Below are 17,035 nucleotides of genomic sequence, written 5' to 3' on the forward strand. Positions count from 1 at the left end.
TAAAAATGTCCAGTCAACAAAATCCAACTCCCAAAATCAATAAGCAAAAATGCGCAAGAGGCCTCGATTTGATGGAGATGGGCCAATGTGAAATGTGCTCTGCAAATACAGTGGAGGATGCTATGGTTGGGTTAAAGGCCACACTGGTCCAGGTGAACTAGCAACATAAGAACCTGTAGCAACCTGTTTTCCAGAGCCTTGGCAAAGATATTAACCCTCGTATTTATAAGGGAAATGTTCCTGCATGAGTTACTCTGGTTTGGAGGGTAGTTATCTTGCATATAACCACATTACCGACCAAATCTTATTGTGGTGGGAGGTTCCAGTTGTTTTGGCCTCAGTATAAAGGTCAAGCAGGTGGGGCAACAACGTTTCTCGTATTTTGCAATAAATTTCATGGGGGATGCATCCGACCTATTTTTTTGGGATTTCATGCCTTGTAGTGTGTCCCCTATCTCCTCTAATAAAAGGTGTTAGTCTTACTCCCTTCTGAGAGAAGGCATCAGAGAGAAAAGTGGGAATTATCAGTAAGGAGTTAGTCTCTTTGCGGAGTTATCATTGTTGGGAGACGTAAAGTCTTTGTAAATCGAGTGAGATTGTTGCAACATTTGCCAGTTATTATCAAAGTCATCGTTCCAGATGAGACCAGGATTTCTTGGATGACTCTGGATGCCATCACTCCAGTGGCTAGCCAGTCGAATGATTTCTTAGATTTTTCCACCCATGCACAAACTTTCCTAGTCGTTGCCCGCCTGAATGCTGGGCCTCGTCTAGGGACATTTGAGGCAGTGAGAATCTGTCTTGCTCAAGTTTGCGATGGATGGTCTGTGATGCCTCCCTTAAACAGTAACATCAAAATTCAAGTCTCAAGCTCAACTAATTGTCCCTGTTTATCTCGTTTCTTACACCCAATCTAAGCCTTGGCAAGGCCTCTGATGGTAGCGTTCCCAGACGCCCGTAGCGAGCCTGCCGTACTCACAGATCCCTGATTTAAATCAAAGTAGGATAGTAGCTCTGTTGAGAGGAACTTCAAGCAGTTGTTGTCAAGTAGGTCCCAGGCATTGATACGCCAAATAGGATGAGGTTCGGTAGTCTGTAATCCTAACCTGATAGTAATCAGGGAGTAATCATAGATGTCTCTCGGGAGGATGTTAGCCTCCGTCTTATGGAGAATGTCTTCCGAGGGGGTGAGAATGCCTATCCGGGACAGAGTTTATGTGCCACTTAGGTGCCACTGAGCCACTGCTTATATTGGGGATGTCATATTCTCCAGGTGTCCCACAGTCCCAGAAAGGATGTCCAGTCCTGCAACCGCTTAGCCCTCCCTGTCTTTTTAGTCATATAAACTCCAGTGGAGTCTGACTTTGGGCTTGACGAAGCATTAAAATCTCTGCCAATCACAGTGATTCCTGTTGGGACGGTCAGTGCTACAGCTTCAACGGCCTCACATGTGGACCTATGAAAATGTGAGGCATGTATACACTGAGGAATTTGTGTTGGTGTCCGCCCTTATGTATCCACCTTGTGGGTCTGGGGTTATTGTATAGACTACAAACTCGAAAGTCCTATGCAATAGGATGTCCACCACCCTGGAGCTTTTGGCACACCCAGCATGGAAGGCTATCGTACCTAGATCGTCCCAGAAAGGAACACCTCCAGCCTATCAGATGGGTCTCCTGTAGCATAAGGCCAGCAGGAGTAGCTCTTTTGTTGTAGCAGCCCCTTTGATATGGTCATTCAAACCATTGATGTTCCAGGACATAGTTACGAAATCAGACATGAGGTATCGAACTTGGGGGTTTGATTGTGTCAGTATTTTCCAGCTAGCCAGTTTTTGAACCAGCAAGGCCTGTTGGGCTTTATCTGCAGATGGGTTTCAGACGTCTTAACATGGATACATAGGGTATTGAACTGAAATGTTAACTTAATGCATGGGTTAACACCCCACCCTCCAGCTCCCCTCACCTCCACCCTAGAAGTATCTGTTGGCCAACAAACCCCTCTACACAAACCAGTCTTACAACTTCTGCAGGACATTAGTATGTGGAACTCCCCTGCTATGCTGCTCTGTCATGGAGGCTTTCTCCTCTTCTGAACCTGTTACTCCAGAGTCAGTTGAGTCCACCGGGACAGCCAGTGGTCCATTATTATCATCAAAATCAATGCAAGGGTGGTTTTTATCCATGTCAGAGGATTCTGAGGGTACCCTGGTGTGCCCTCAGGTCTTAAGGGAATAGGTCCTTCCCCTAGGTTTAGGCCCCAACACATCTAGGGACAGGCAATCACGCTGGCCCTAGGAGTCCTGTGATGGAGGTTTGCCGTTTCCTAAGTGCTTACTTTTCCACTACCCTCTCCCATGTTGCCTCTGAGGTCTCAAAAAAATGTGATCCAGAATTGCGGACAACCCTGAATTTCGCTGGGAAGAGTAGCATGTATTGTAAGCTCATGGGGGGGATCTGCGGCACTGATAAAAAAAAACAAAAAAACAGAAGTCTCTCCCGGGGTGGGCCAGGGCCCAGGTGTGTCGCATATTTTTAAGGGTAGGATGAGGCCCCCTCCCCAATCCTCTGAAAAGGCCTCAGACGCCCCGTCCCTGGAGCCATTTGAATAATTATGGGGAGTGGTGTGTGCAGCCCCTCTCCCCAATGCCATCCCCTGGGGTCTGTAATTTGTTTATGGGTAGGAGACAGTGCAGCTCCCCTCCCCGAGCCATTTTTAGGCCTATTGTAGCCCATCCTCTAGGCTGATTTATTTTGTGGGGGTGGAGGGGGGAGTGCGGCCCCCTCTCAGAGTCTGTTTATGCTTTGGGGCTGAAGTCCTTTTTTTAAATGAATGGGCGCTGTGCTGTTCCCCCTTCATGGGACATTGAAAGGCCCTGGGGACTCCATCCCCCGGGCCCATTTTTTAATTTAGGAAAGGAGTCGTGCGGTCCCCCCCTTACCAAGCCTCGGTGACACTATCTGCCGGAGCCTGAACTAAGCTGAGTCTTAGTGAATCTGTCAGACAGGGAACTCAACTTTCCTCTTTCATTGTTGGGAGCACAGATAGATCTACTCCCCAGGGAGGGAGAAAAGGAACATAGCCAGCTTCTGCCGGCACCCAGGATGGCTGCCGACTGGGGCCCATCGAATCAGTAGCATTGTTAGCATAAAAACGTACCCACTGGAAATCATGATGCAATAAGTTAGTTATGTCAGGCTGTAATACGATAACCAGATGTTGTAAAATCAATCTCAGAAATTTTTCAGAATGTGTGTTTAAACATACTATAGGTACCAAGAATTCCATGATGCTTAGGGTCAGTAATAACTATGTAGTACTGAGAGGTTTCACCTACAAATAATTCTATTGCATGATGAGAGAAAACTTCCTCTTGTATAGACCAGTTTGAAAGCTAAGTATTGTATGTCCTAATACCATGCACACCATTTGCTTTACATTTTCCTTTTTTTTTTTGATAATGTATGTGGCAAGGTGTATTATACAAAACGTTTCCTGTTCATAAATTGAATAGTATGGTTACTATTAGGTACTGAAGGTATTGCTTCCTTTTTTAAACTTTTTTTTCTCTTTTCTATTACAGTTCATGACCTGCAGAGCTTTGGACTTGATAATGTAAGTATGCTGCTAGTACTGTATGTAACCTTATTTAAATATAAGTGTTTTTGTTTTGAATTTGCAACTGAAATAGAACCGTTTACTCTACCTCCTATATCTAGTAGAAACATCTAGCCGCAGATTCCTTAACTTGTGAATTCTCCCCAGGTGTCAGACTGGAGCCGGAAACTTTTCAGGAGTCCCACTGCACGCCGGCTACGGTGTTGTAAGGCACCGTGATGATCTTGACTCCGGTTGGGGCCATATAAGTACCCTCCGGTGCGGGGGCTTCAGTTACTTCTTTTCTACGCTGTAACGCGGATCCGGGGAAGTGGATCTCTAGACGTTTTTCAGTCTGCTGTGATAGTTTTCACCGTTTTTTTTGCTTTAAACAGTGTGCCAGCTCTCTATTGCTTCTGGGTTTAAAACCTGTGAGTCTTGTGCTTGACAGATGTTGAGTACAGATCCTCATTTCATATGCATGTGGTGCCTGGGCGAGCACCATGACACCGAACAATGCAGCGCTTGCCAACAGCATTGCGGGAGCAGCGAATGAAGCTCCAGGCGGCGCGGTTATCGAGGACTTCCAGGTCTCCTAAACATCGGGCGAGCCGTTCCAGAGGCCGTTCTCCTTGGCGTCTCTCTCCATCCAGTGAACGGCGAAGAGGTTGAAGTCCCCATCCACATCCCACAGTAATGGTCGTCGTATGCAATCGAACTTGCGGCCCTCCGGGGCTTCTTAGTCTGACAATGTGGGTTCAAGCGGCTCCTCACGCCCTCATGCTGAGGACTCATGCAAGAGTCGCTCCTGTGCTTCCGCACTTTTCCTGGAGCCGGAGCGACTCGGACCTAGATGTAAGAGTATTATGAAGCTCTTTATGTCATATTTGGGTCCTCATCTTTGACAGGAGCGCCTTCGGGCCCCAAAGAAGTGATGGGTGCAATGACTACTTCTTTGCTGACTGGTCCATCCTCGGCGGCAGATAGGCCTTTGGATAGTGTGATACTGGTGCACAGCCCTTCGGAGTTCACATCTGTGGTACCGACTGACTCTGGGACGACTTAAGTTGTTCCTCCGGGATAGGTTTAAATGGCGCCGGAAGACTCTGAACTGAACTCGGTGCACGAACCTGCTGAGAGTTTTGAGTCATCAACATCCCCTCAGCTCGTTTTGTTGGCACCTTTCCACTTTCTCATCCCGAGGTCGATACGGCGCCATGTCAGCGTCGATCAACATCGTTTACGGAGCCGATAATTCATGGTTCTGTGGGTGAACAGTTTGTGGAAGGAAATGTGTAAGGGTTTCCTTTTGTGTATCCAGTGCATACAGATCCTCCTACGATGGATAGCTGGATTTTTGAGTTAGGCAAAGCAAGCGGGTTAGAATCCTCCCCGGATTCAAGCCTTTAAACCCCCCCGGCCTTGCCTTGGAAGACAGCTTTTCCTTGGCAGATATGTTGAAAAAGGTGGCTACTGTTCTACATTTGCCTTCGGTAGAGAAATCTACAGACCTCCTCATTGAGGTTCTTCATCTGGGTCAGTCAGGCCAGTGCCTCCCTTTTGTGAGGCATTATATGATATTTTACTGAGGGCACGGGCTAGACCCGATACTGGTGCACCTGTGGACCGTACTATTGTCCACAAGCACCACCCTGCCCGGATGATCCTTCCTGCAGCCTTCGTCAACCGACACAACACAGTTTTGTGATTCAGGTCGCTACAGCTTCCCAAGATGTGTATAGTATTCCTCATATTCCGATTGATTCCCAAAAGCAAGACTCTTGTGGAAAACGTATGTTCTGTTCCACCAGTGCGGCTTTATGTTCCATTAACACAAGTAGCGTTCTTGGACGTTTTTTTCATGCCTTATGGGATTCGTTGCAGCAATTATTGCCATCTTTTCCAGAGGCTAATCGGAATGAACTGAGTCATTTGATTTTGGATAGGCAACAGGCAGCTAGGTTAATCCTTAGATGTGGAATGAACACCACTGATTGGATTGGTTGTGCCATGGCGTCTTCTGTGGCTTTACGCCGAGGAGCTTGGCTTCATTCTGCCGGATTTTCAGAGGCAGTCCAGTCAGCTTTAATTGACATACCGTTTGATGGCATTCATTTGTTTGATACCCATGCAGATGTCGCTTTGTGTAGGTTTAGGGACATTCGAGGTGGCTCAGACCCTTAGCCCTGTGCCCTTCTTTCAACTTTTTCCTGTATTTTAAGGGAAACTTTCCTGTGTAGAAAGCTTCTCTTGGTTTGTAATTTGTCTCAAAACTGCATTATGGCATGCTTTTTGCAGTGTAACGTCGCAGGATATGGTGTTCCTGCATTTGCAGGGCTTATTTTATAGAAGTAGTCTTGCTGTCAATGACAGGTTGTCTTTCTTTGAGACACTACGTGTTTTTTTCCCTACCCATAGGTAGGTTTTTCGTTTATCTCTGCTGGCTGAGAAGATCCTCACTCGAGAGATTTTATTCTATGGTTTCGTTCTCATGTGTGATTGATTACCTGTGTTACCTGCTTGTAGGCGCATTTGCAATGGGCTTATTACCTCTTCCTTTCTCTAAGTGTGGGTGGGTCCCTGCTGGTGCTGGACTGGACCTTTTATTTCATTGGAACTTTAGTTTCTTGGTTCATGGTTTCTGTTGTTAACTTCTTGTCTTAATTCAGCAAGTGGTATCCCTTAAATGTGACGGTACACAGCATTTGGTTCTCTTCTTTTGAAGCGTTTTTTCCTCTGCTTATGTTGGGGGTTGATTTTCTTCAATAGTTGCAGGTTGCAACTTATTTATTCTTGATGCCTTTCATTGGTATGGCATCAAGGTATTCTTATCCCTGCAGGGTTGCCATGCTCCTCCTGTAGGATTAAGGTGTATCCATCAATGTGGATGTTGAGTGTCTCTTACACCTACGTGTTTTTTTTTTTTTTTTTAAGAAGAAACCTATTTTCTAGTGTTCTTCTGTGAAGAACACGTTACACTTAACTCTCAAGTTTTTAAAATACTAGGTTGGGCGGTGCTGCCAATTACCATTTCATTTTTTGTGGGTGGAAGTTTTTCCCTTCCTTCTTTGAGTGATCCTTGTCTGATTTCCTGATGTGCTAAAGCTATTTAGTCGTTTTGAGGAAGGACGCTTTTCGGTCTCTTCCTTCAGTGTTCTGTTATTATGTTCTGTTTTGAAGCTCCAAATCTTTTCTTTTTTTTAAAGTACATATTTCCATTATGTACAGGCAAGTTTTCTGATTGTACATTTTGGATATCATTCTGCTCTTTGTAAGTGTTCAGAGTATGTAGCAATATGTTTGCCTGTCTCTGGTTATGAGACAGTGAGTGTATGCCTTATATGTATGAGGTCCGTATATTGGCACACATATTCATTGGGCTATGAGTGTGCAGATTTGCATAGGATTTCTGTATATATGTGAATGCACATATTTCTGTCAGACGTATATCTATATATTCATTACTTTTCTTTTGGGATACATTGGTATTGGATTTTAGATGCGTCTTTTGTAGCTTGCAGCATCATGCTGTTGTTCTTCCATTCCACCTCTGTGGGGTTACATAGTAGATGAGCCTCTTAGTTCGCTCTGGCGGTCATTCTTTTTTTTCAAGGATAGATCTTGATTTTAGCAGTCCTTCTGCTTATTTTTTTGTCTGTCAAGACAGTTCAATGGATACTTATTTATTCATGTGTCGTCATTACCTTGTTTAGTAATCCCTTGTCTGGGGGTCTCTCAGACTCATGGCCCTTATATACTGTCAGTGTTGTTACATATGACAAAATATGATTATCCATTTTCAGCTGTGATTATGATGGTGCTTTCATTATGCCAATAATCAGATAAGACTAGATGTTTAGTATTGTAGTTGTAATTGTCATGACCCACTCAGTGTATCATGTCTTTTCGTTATGCACCATAAGTCTGTTTCCAGTGTCTTGCCTTCTGCAGACATAGGGTAATTGTTCGGTTTGGTTTATTTTGTATTCCATGTTTCACATAATTAGTGTATTTATGTTATCTATGTTACACTTCTTTCAGCCCTGACGAAGTTCAACCTTTGAACGAAACGCGTTGGCTGATGCTTTGCGCTAATCCCATGGATTGTTTGAAATAAAGATTTAGATATTTTTTAAATGAAGACACTGATCGAGCTTCTTTATTGACATTATATTAACTTGGGAGTGCACCGCTCCATTGTTCTCAAAGTTCTGTATATCTGCTTGGCAGTTGGCATCCTACAACGGCGGGTGCAGGAGCAGAGGGTGCACACGGACTCTCATCATATTATTAATCCATTACTTGGGAATCACATCGAGGAAGTGTGGCAACTGGAGTCCGCCATTGGCTCTTTACTTTCATGCCACATTTTTGTGTTAGACACCATTGTTATAAAAAAAAGAATGACTGTGGCATCTTTCACTCTGGTCATCCTGTTTCTTCTGATTTCCCTCTAGCTCAGCGGTCCATTGTGAGTTCCTAGTTCTCACTGTTTACTATCGAAAACCTTACATGGAATTGCCGTTAGTTTCACCTTCAGACTTCTTAATCCATGGTTTCACTTCTCCTTTGGGTCATGTACTTGTTGGTACAGCTGATGGTTGTGTATGGATGAAGCTTGTTCTCCTTTTCTGTAGTCACATTTTGCTGTGCCTACAGAAGATCTCTCTTTACTTTGGATGCTGGTCCCTTTTTAGTTTATACCGGCTGGTCCTTCTGGTCTAAGGGTTCTTTTACCCGTTGGGGATCGAATACTGTTGTCTGGTGTCTTCTGACGTTTCTGTGCCTGCATTTCTTTTCTATTTACATTGTCTGTGGTCATTGCCATTTTTTTCATCTAATTCCTACTTATGTCTGGTTTTGGTTAATTTCGACCAGTTGGCTCTCTTGAGAACGTTCGTAGGAGATTAGTTTGCAGACCCTCACCCGATTGGGTATCGCTATGGTATTTAATTCAGAAGTTAAGGAATCTGCAGCTAGGTGTCTCTATCAGATGTAAAAGTTACTTACCCTCCGTAACGATGTATCTGGGAGAGACCTAGTTTAGCCGCAGATTCATAAACGCCCTGCCCATCCTCCCTGCTCTGCGAACAACATATGATTTAGAGCTTATGCCCCTTTTTTACTGTTATTTTTAACTGGTTTTATACTCCAGTGATTACTGTTTTGTGTAGTGGTATGACTTACCAAACCACATCGTCTTGAATCATAGGTCTTGTTCTGGTATTACCATACCATTCGTTTCCATTTGGGAGTGACCGGTAGAATGAAAGGTCTTTTGCAAGGCTGGTTAATACATCCGTGCACAGGGATATATTTTTTGCTTTTGTAATTCATGTGGTTCTTGCCTTTAAGTCCTTGTCTGGTGTTGCAATTCCATTTATTGCTACATTATAATTATTGTTTCATAGAATGTTTGATCTTTTTTGCACACTGTTTCCACAGCTAGTTTCTATGGTGGCTCAGAGTTCTGGCACAGAAGGTTTCACAAAAGAAGCTGATGCGCCGGAGGGGACTTGAATGGCTCCACTGACATCACAACCAGAGTCGAACTCATTACGGAGCTATATTACGCTGTCCCCCTGTGTGCAGAGGCACTTCTGAAAAATGTCCAGATCCAGTCTGATGCCTGGGGAGAATTTACAAGTTAAGTAATCTGCGGCTAGACTATGTCGCTACCATAAACATTGTTACCGAAGGTAAGTAACTTTTCCATTAGTAGCCTTGTGTTTTTGTCTTCTCATTGGCATTCATTTCTGAAGGTTCAGAGTGAGCATACTTTTCGCAACTGACCTCTTTCAGTTAATTGTTTACAAAGCACAAACATACAGCTATCCCAAATAGAGTACTTCTCTAGGTACAAGAGTTACCTGGTTACTTTTTTTGTTTTCAATGAAGTTCAGCAATTCTCTGCACGCTGAATTGTTTTAGCTTCCTTACAGAATCTGGTTGGAAAAGGAAATTAGACCTTGATTTCTCTAAACAGAGTGAATAGGGAGGAATTGTGGCAAGTTGGGAAGTGTTGGATGATTAGTCTGTAAAGCCAAAAAAGGTTTCTCGACCCTAGGAAAAACACTGTTGTGCGGATCATTACAAGCATCACAATCTCAGGGTGGAAACATGCACATAGAAATATCACGTCAATGTTGCTCCTCTGAATGGTAAGAAATTGCTGTAGAAAGTGCAGTCTCTGTTATGCGTAGTCTGCCATCTGCGTTGACTTGAGATAGTCACCAGGCTGGAAAAATAAAATTTCCATATTTACAAGATGGTCCTTTTATGGCATTGCCTCACTTATGGGAAAATTCCTGGACCTGTCAAAAGTCTCCGCTATTGTTGCCTGACCAACTCCTCAATGTTTTGGAAACATACCAGGGTTCCTGGAATTCTGCAGTTTTTTAAAGCTTTTTATTACCAATATTTCACAAACCGTAACGCCTATTACATCAATATTCAATAAAGGAGTGCCGTTCATGGAGTTTAGGGGTCACCACAATTGCAGCCTTTCCAGAACATGTGTTTGCTCCACCTGGGGCCATGTTATACATATGGCTCACTTTCCCTGTTTGCAACACGGCGCACCCTTCAAAAGATGCCCTGGGCACATAAAGGAACAGTGCGCCTTGTTACAAAGAATGCACAGCCTCCATGGCATCCTCAATTTTGTGCTGCCTATAGGGCAGCACGTTCAAGTGGAACACCCTCTCATGTTAGTGCTGGTGCTACATATGAACCAGCACTATCAGAATTACAGAAGGGGATCCTCCAGTGTCTGCGGCCCCTTCTGTAATACCATTGTGCCCCGAGGGTGCACAAAGTGGGCACATATGCTGATTGTGCCCACAGGGCACAATGTATAATACGGACCCTGAATTCGCTTTTTATCACATTTATAGCCTAAATGCAATCCCAGACTCTCAAATCCAGACTAAAACCTAATTCTTCATAAAATTAAATGACACAGATAAACTATGGAATAGGGTTCAGAAGCTGTCTGGTAATAAAGTCAGCTTTCATTTACCTGCTGTTTTCTCAGCAAAGCAAAGTATTCTAGATAGACCATTGGCTTCATTTTTTTTCAATCTGCATGACAGTCCTGGTGTTACGGTGATACCTATTTTTATTTGATGTTGATTCTATCGCATTTGGATGAGCAAATTGAAGAGCTGAAGGCTTAGGGGATGGATTTTTCACAGATGAAACTCAATCTTTGAGGAGCACTGATTTCTCAGAGTCCCAACATTAGATGCATGATAACTGCTTATAGAGAGTCACATTGAACTATCTAGAGGTGACCAAAGGTCCACCTATATTCCATGAAATTTAGTATGAGATGAATGTCATCTCAAGGTTAACATTTTATTCTAACCATCGCAGCTAAATACAAGGTACTGGAATTTGATAATTCTTATCTTACAGGTCACTCGTGCTCTGATTAGACTTAAGCAGTGCTTCAAAGGTGTATGTGGTGGACTTAAACAACTCAAGTTTAGGAGTTTCTTGCTTTCTGTGAATAGAGTGATCGGGTAAAGGGCAAGGATTACTTATGCCACTTAGAACTCTACCTTGTACCTAAAAAACATTTGTAAGGGATTTAATCATATAACTACATAGCAAAACGAGCATTTCATACATCTTGCCTTAGATGTCTACATGTCTAAGATGGCTTATCTTTTGGAATGTAGTGTGTCATCTGCCTTAATCTTACTGTATTTGTTTTTTCAAAATGTTTTTGGTTCAAGGAAAGTTGGATTTACTCCAATAGTGGGGGTTTGGGTCTTTTCAATATGGGAGGAAGGGGCGTTTTCTCCATTGGGGGTTTGCAATTGATCTCCCCGGGAATTGAAAGATCCTTTTCAAGGGCATCTGAACAGCTGTATAGGGGACTCATACTTTCACCTACAGACCAGTGGAAAAAGGGAGCTTCAGTGTCAAATCCTGTGTCAGTTTCTGCTGTTTTGTCTACTCTTCCCTGTCCTTATTTGACATGTTCTTGGTTGCTACATTTTCATAAATAAGTTTTGTTAAGGTATTTTTGTTTTTTAAATGTCCAGAGTTTTTATGAATGCCATTTTTCCATAATTATGAACTCCGTATGTGAGTCTTGTGGTGTCATTCCTGAAAGAGCATCATAACTTCTTCAACCAAGAAGCTTGATGAGTCAAAATCTGTCATGAACCAAATCCTGGTGTAAAATATCAAAGGATGAAAAACATTGCCCAGCCGCAGTTTACCTACCTGGGAGCTAGCCACAGATCAGATAGACTGGAGGTTGGTCTAATTCTGGTTTATAGAAGCAATTTTGTCAGATTCTAGTTTCTGATAGATTGGTAGGGTTCTGAGCCTGATGAGTGCAATCGGAAGCCATCAGAGACCATCATTACATTATCCAGTTAGTACTCTTTTGTGAGCTGTTTCTTTTGAATCCTTGGCAGTTTCTGGCCCATAATACAGGGGAAGAGCGACTGAAACTTTCATGGATGGCTCTTGCCTTTACAACCTCTGTGGCTCTGATTTGCTTTGGCTCTTTTGTAAATCTAATTTTTCCAGAATGCACTGTCCACATACATTTCTTAGCAGTCTGATAAAAACCATGCAACTGAATACATTGGAAGCCTTTTGTTAGTTGTGTGATTAAAAACATCTGCTTTGGAGCTGCCGGTACATTCTTTGAACTACAAACTCATGCTGCCAGCAGCCATATTGGGATTCAAAGGTGTCTAAACTGTGCTGTGACTTGGACTTACGGATGTCATGCTGTTTTGAAAAGTAAATGTCCCTTCCAACCTCTTACCATTCCAATGGTCACTAGAAGCAGCTGTTACTTTTTTAGGGTGAGTTCATTCCCAGCGTGGAGCTACTTCAAATCCGAAAGAACCATATACTATAGAGTGGGTAACCCAGATACAGCAAGGTCGTAAAGGTGCATTTAAACTCAAAGGTCAGGTATTGGTACTTGTATTGATCATGAGCGTTAATGTAAAAGCTGTCCTTGTAAGGTGCCTGTATCCAAAACATGGAGTTTAATAATTTCGACGGAAGGTTATTGGTATAATTATAAGACTAGTTTATTCTTTATAGAAAAGTGTTGTTTTACCGAAAACATGCCAAAAAAGAAATAACCCAAAGGTTTCTTGATATTTGTTTAAGTGCTATTGCGAAAGGGACTTTTGACCTAGTAATTCTCCATCGAAAGATGCTTTCTGGTTAAAATCAAGTGAACTGAAGACTGATATGTGTCTGCACATATCAGTAAGGTTCACATCATAGAATCTCTACTTGGGACATTATGACTGCTGCTTACCTACCATGCAATCACTTTGTAAACCTTTGTTGGAGACAAAGGAATTAGTTGTTATTGTCTGCCACTGAGAACTTGTTAGAGTTATTGTAAGATTGTAAATTGTTCTTCTTTTTTCTTATTGAGATACCATTTGAATTAAAGTGGAGGGCAGTAAAAAAAAGCATGTCATTACTATACCCTGCCTACCAAACCATTATTTTCCTACCTTTCTCCATGCCCCAACCCCCATCTCCAATTTGCCCCTTAATTGGTTCTGACTTCATTTCTGTGTCACTGGTCATGAAGAGAGTGATCACAGGGTTTTGGGCCTACGTGGACACACGGACTACTGCGCCGGAGTGCATCCCATGACCTTCTCAGTGTTCCCTGCCTGCTCTGAATTTCCCTCAACTTCCCTGTGCTCTCTACCTAGAGGCCCAGCGCGACCCATCACAATCGATCAAAATGGGCTGAGTGTCTCGCCGGAAGGGCTTCGCGACCTTACATGTGGAACCAACGGGGCACTTATCTGATGATGAGGAGGAAAGAGCAGACAATCGGAGGGAGGAGACAGCAGAGGGCCCTAAGCTGGTGGACATAATGCAGGCAATCACCTCCTCAAGAGAGGCCTTGGAGACCAAAATGGACGCCATAGGGGTGGATCTCAACTTGCTGAAAGACGATCACCGCAAGTTCAAGGAGCGGGTGAAAGCTACTGAGAAGTACCGGACGCACTTACTGCCTTGCAGTGCTCGCTAGAATTGGTGGACAAGGTCAGGATCTTAGAGCTGAGAGCAGAGGACAGCGAAGGGCGCTTTTGCAGGAATAACCTGCGCATAGTGGGGGTTCCGGAACGGGGAGAAGGAGATGACACCGTTCAGTACATGGAGAACTGGCTCCGGGCTCCAGTGGCTACGGAGGGTCTCTACCCCTTCTTCGCTCTTGAGCGCGCACACAGAGTCCTGGCCAGGCTTCCTAAGCCGGGTTCTCCCCCGTGACCGATGGTTGTGCGCTTGCTCCACTACCGCCACAGGGACCACATCTTACAGCAAGCGCGGGGGAAGCAGGATCTCCACATCGAGAATGCCAGGGTGTTGATCTTCCTGGACTTCACCAGGGAGGTGCAGAAACAACGTGCTTCCTTCCTTGCGCTAAAGCGGAAACTCCGGCAGCTGCAGCTACCATACGCCATGCTGTTCCTGGCACGCCTCAGAGTGATAGATGGGCCCACTACACACTTCTTCGCAGCCCCGCAGGACTCTTGGCAATGGCTAGAAGCACGCAAACCAAGAACAAGACCTGCTTCTCTGTCGAGCACTGCGTACCGCGGATCGCCTGCACGTTCGGGGACGCAGAGGCCCCTAATGCCGCCGGATCTTCAACTTGAGAGGGTCAAGGCTGTGCAGGCGGTTGCAGAGATCAGCCGAGGTAAAGCTAGCCCGATCTCCACTGTTGCTAGCCATGGCATGGGCGGACTTGAGACTTCTCCTACAAGCAGCACGGCTGGGGACACTGAGCCTGAACTTCCTGAGGTTACTCCCCAGACGGCGGATCTACTCATGTAAGATGGGTGCAAGAAGTTGGGTGAGAGAAGGCTAGGTTGGCGCCAGGGACTGGCTTCTGATTAGCCAAACCTCCGGGGGAGGAAGGACAATGGCACCAGACATGAGCTGTAACTGGGGGCTCTCCTGTTTAATATGGGCGGGGGGGGATGGCCGGGGGGCTTTGGGTCCTATTGGGTCAGCACACGCATCACAACGTTTAGTGAACAGTTGATTGTTGCATTAGTTTGGGTGGGAGCTAGTTTGATTGTACCTGTCCTGGGGAGTGGGAGTTGGGGAGTTCAAGGGGTTGATGGGGTTCTTATCGAGGTCAGGCATGCCCCTGGGCGCTGTTCAGGTTGGGAAGACGCTGAAGAAAGTGCCATGGGATTCACCGTAGGTATTAAATGTATGACCTGGAACCTCAGGGGTATGCACACTATGTCACGTCGCCATAAGATACACGCTTACCGTGTACGGAGAGGGGTGCAGATTGCACTACTACAGGAGACGCACCTCACGAAACAAGAGGAGGAGGCACTACAGCGCAGGTGGAGGGGGCAGGTGTTCTGTACAACTTATTCGGCCTTTGCTAGGGGCACTTTAATCTGGATTCGTGCGGGGGTCCCATTTCAGAGTACTAGACAGCTGGTTGACCCGGACGGGCGGTACGTGGCGGTTGCGGGGTGCCTTGACGTTAGGGACATTGTGTTGGGCAGCCTCTATGCCCCTAACATAGATCAGGCTGCATTTTTTGCGCATCTCTCAAGGCAGCTGGCGACCATGCTAACGGGGTCGGTATTACTGGGGGGAGACTTCAATTGTACTGAGGACGTTGACCTGGACCGCTCGCATCCCCCTCTCGTGGATGCTCCTGCGACCAGGCTAGCGGCAGCGAGACGAGCGTGGCAGCACCAGTGGGGACTGACAGACACTTGAAGGGATTCTCATCCAAGGATAGGCACTACTCTTATTTCTCTTACTTGCATGACTTACATGTTCGCTTAGATTCCATTCTTTGTTCGCCTGACGTGCATGGAGGGATTGCCCACAGTGAATACTTAGCTTGAACGATATCAGACCACAATCCGCTGTTGATATCTCTAAATTGGTTGCGGGGTCGCCCCGCTATTTCAACCGGACGGCTGCGGCCGGAGACATTGGAAGATCCAGTGATTCGGGGCACCATAGGCGCAGCGATAGAGGACTATTTCAGGGTCAACGCTGGGTCGGCGACGAGTCCACTAGTAGAATGGGACGCCTTTAAGGCGGTGATCAGGGGGCGCTGCATAGGGGGAAGTGGTGTTAGTGCAGAGGGTACTATTACAGGAGGTCCAAAGTGCAGAGCATAACCTTAGGGATGTAGAGAAAGAGAGACCGGAACGGCCTGATAAGCAGGATGCTCTCATTGCGGCTCGCGAGGCTCTGGCGGTACAACTAGAACGATTGAGATGCTTTGACTAGAAGGCTTACACTGCTCGGGCGCATGCCGACCGAGACAAATCTGGAGCATTACCGGCATGGCTGGCCAATCCAGCGAGGAGGGGGATGTCGATATTGGAGTTGAGGGATCCGGGTGGTGATACAGTGTATACTCAGTGTGCCATTAATGAGCTGTTTCTGCGGTACTACACGGGGATCTACCAGAGTAAGCTCACCCCGGGGATCCCAGGTGATGGGGATTTCCTGACTGCTGTGGAACTCCCCAGGATTGAGGAAGAGGAGGCGGAGGAACTTGGCAGGGCTATTGAGGTGGGGGAAGTTCGTAGTGCCATCAAGCACATGGCTATGAACAAGACGCCGGGGACCGATGGGCTTCCAGTGGAATTCTACTCTACATACATCGATGCATTGGCCCCGCGCTTGGTAGCCCTGTATAATAGAGCGAGACGGGAAGGTGTCTTCCTGGCCTCTACGCGAGAGGCAATAATTGTCCCCCTTCTGAAACCGGGAAAACCGACCTTGGATCGGACCTCTTACAGGCCACTGGCCATGCTCAACTTGGATTACAAGATACTGAGCCGTGTGTTGGCCAGTAGATTGCTGACCCATATGTCGACCTTAATACACGTGGACCAGGCCGGGTTTATTCCATCTCCGAATACAGCGATGAATGTTCGGAAACTCCTATGCATTTTATGGGCCGATACTTATTGCAAGGAAGAGGCCTGTATGTTTACGGTCGACATTGAGAAGGCTTATCTTTTTGTCTTGAGGGCTTTTTATTTGGGGGACCGATTCGTGGAGTGGACGGCGATCTTGTACAATAATTCCACTGCCAGGGTCAGGACGGGGGGACTGATCTCTGCTACCTGTCCAGTGGGAAGGGGTACGAGACAGGGGTGCCCGCTGTCCCCCACTGTTATTTGCTTTGGCAATGGAGCCCATGGCTATCCATGCCAGGACGTGTAGACATTATCAGGGGCTGCTAGTAGACAGTCAGGTGCACCATATAGCGCTTTATGCAGACGATCTGCTTTTGTTCCTAGCCAACTCGGGTGAAGCGCTCCGGGGCGCTAAAGACTTGTTAAGCCCACTGGGGAGAATTGCGGGGCTCTGGGTCAATTGAGCTAAATCATGTTGGTTCCCTACCAGTCCTGGAAGAGTTGATATG

General features: G+C 45.6%; 1 protein-coding gene across 1 annotated transcript in view; it reads left to right on the forward strand.

Moving 5' to 3' along the window:
* ERGIC3 (ERGIC and golgi 3) overlaps positions 1-17,035 on the forward strand; it is a 352,380-nt gene that overhangs the window by 254,716 nt on the left and 80,629 nt on the right. The window contains exon 8 of the mRNA XM_085619066.1: positions 3,584-3,615. Coding sequence (XP_085475192.1) covers positions 3,584-3,615 — 32 coding nt within the window. The remainder of the gene's footprint in view (positions 1-3,583; positions 3,616-17,035) is intronic.

Source organism: Triturus cristatus, chromosome 7 (genome assembly GCF_964204655.1).
Source record: "Triturus cristatus chromosome 7, aTriCri1.1, whole genome shotgun sequence".
Lineage (NCBI taxonomy): Eukaryota > Metazoa > Chordata > Amphibia > Caudata > Salamandridae > Triturus > Triturus cristatus.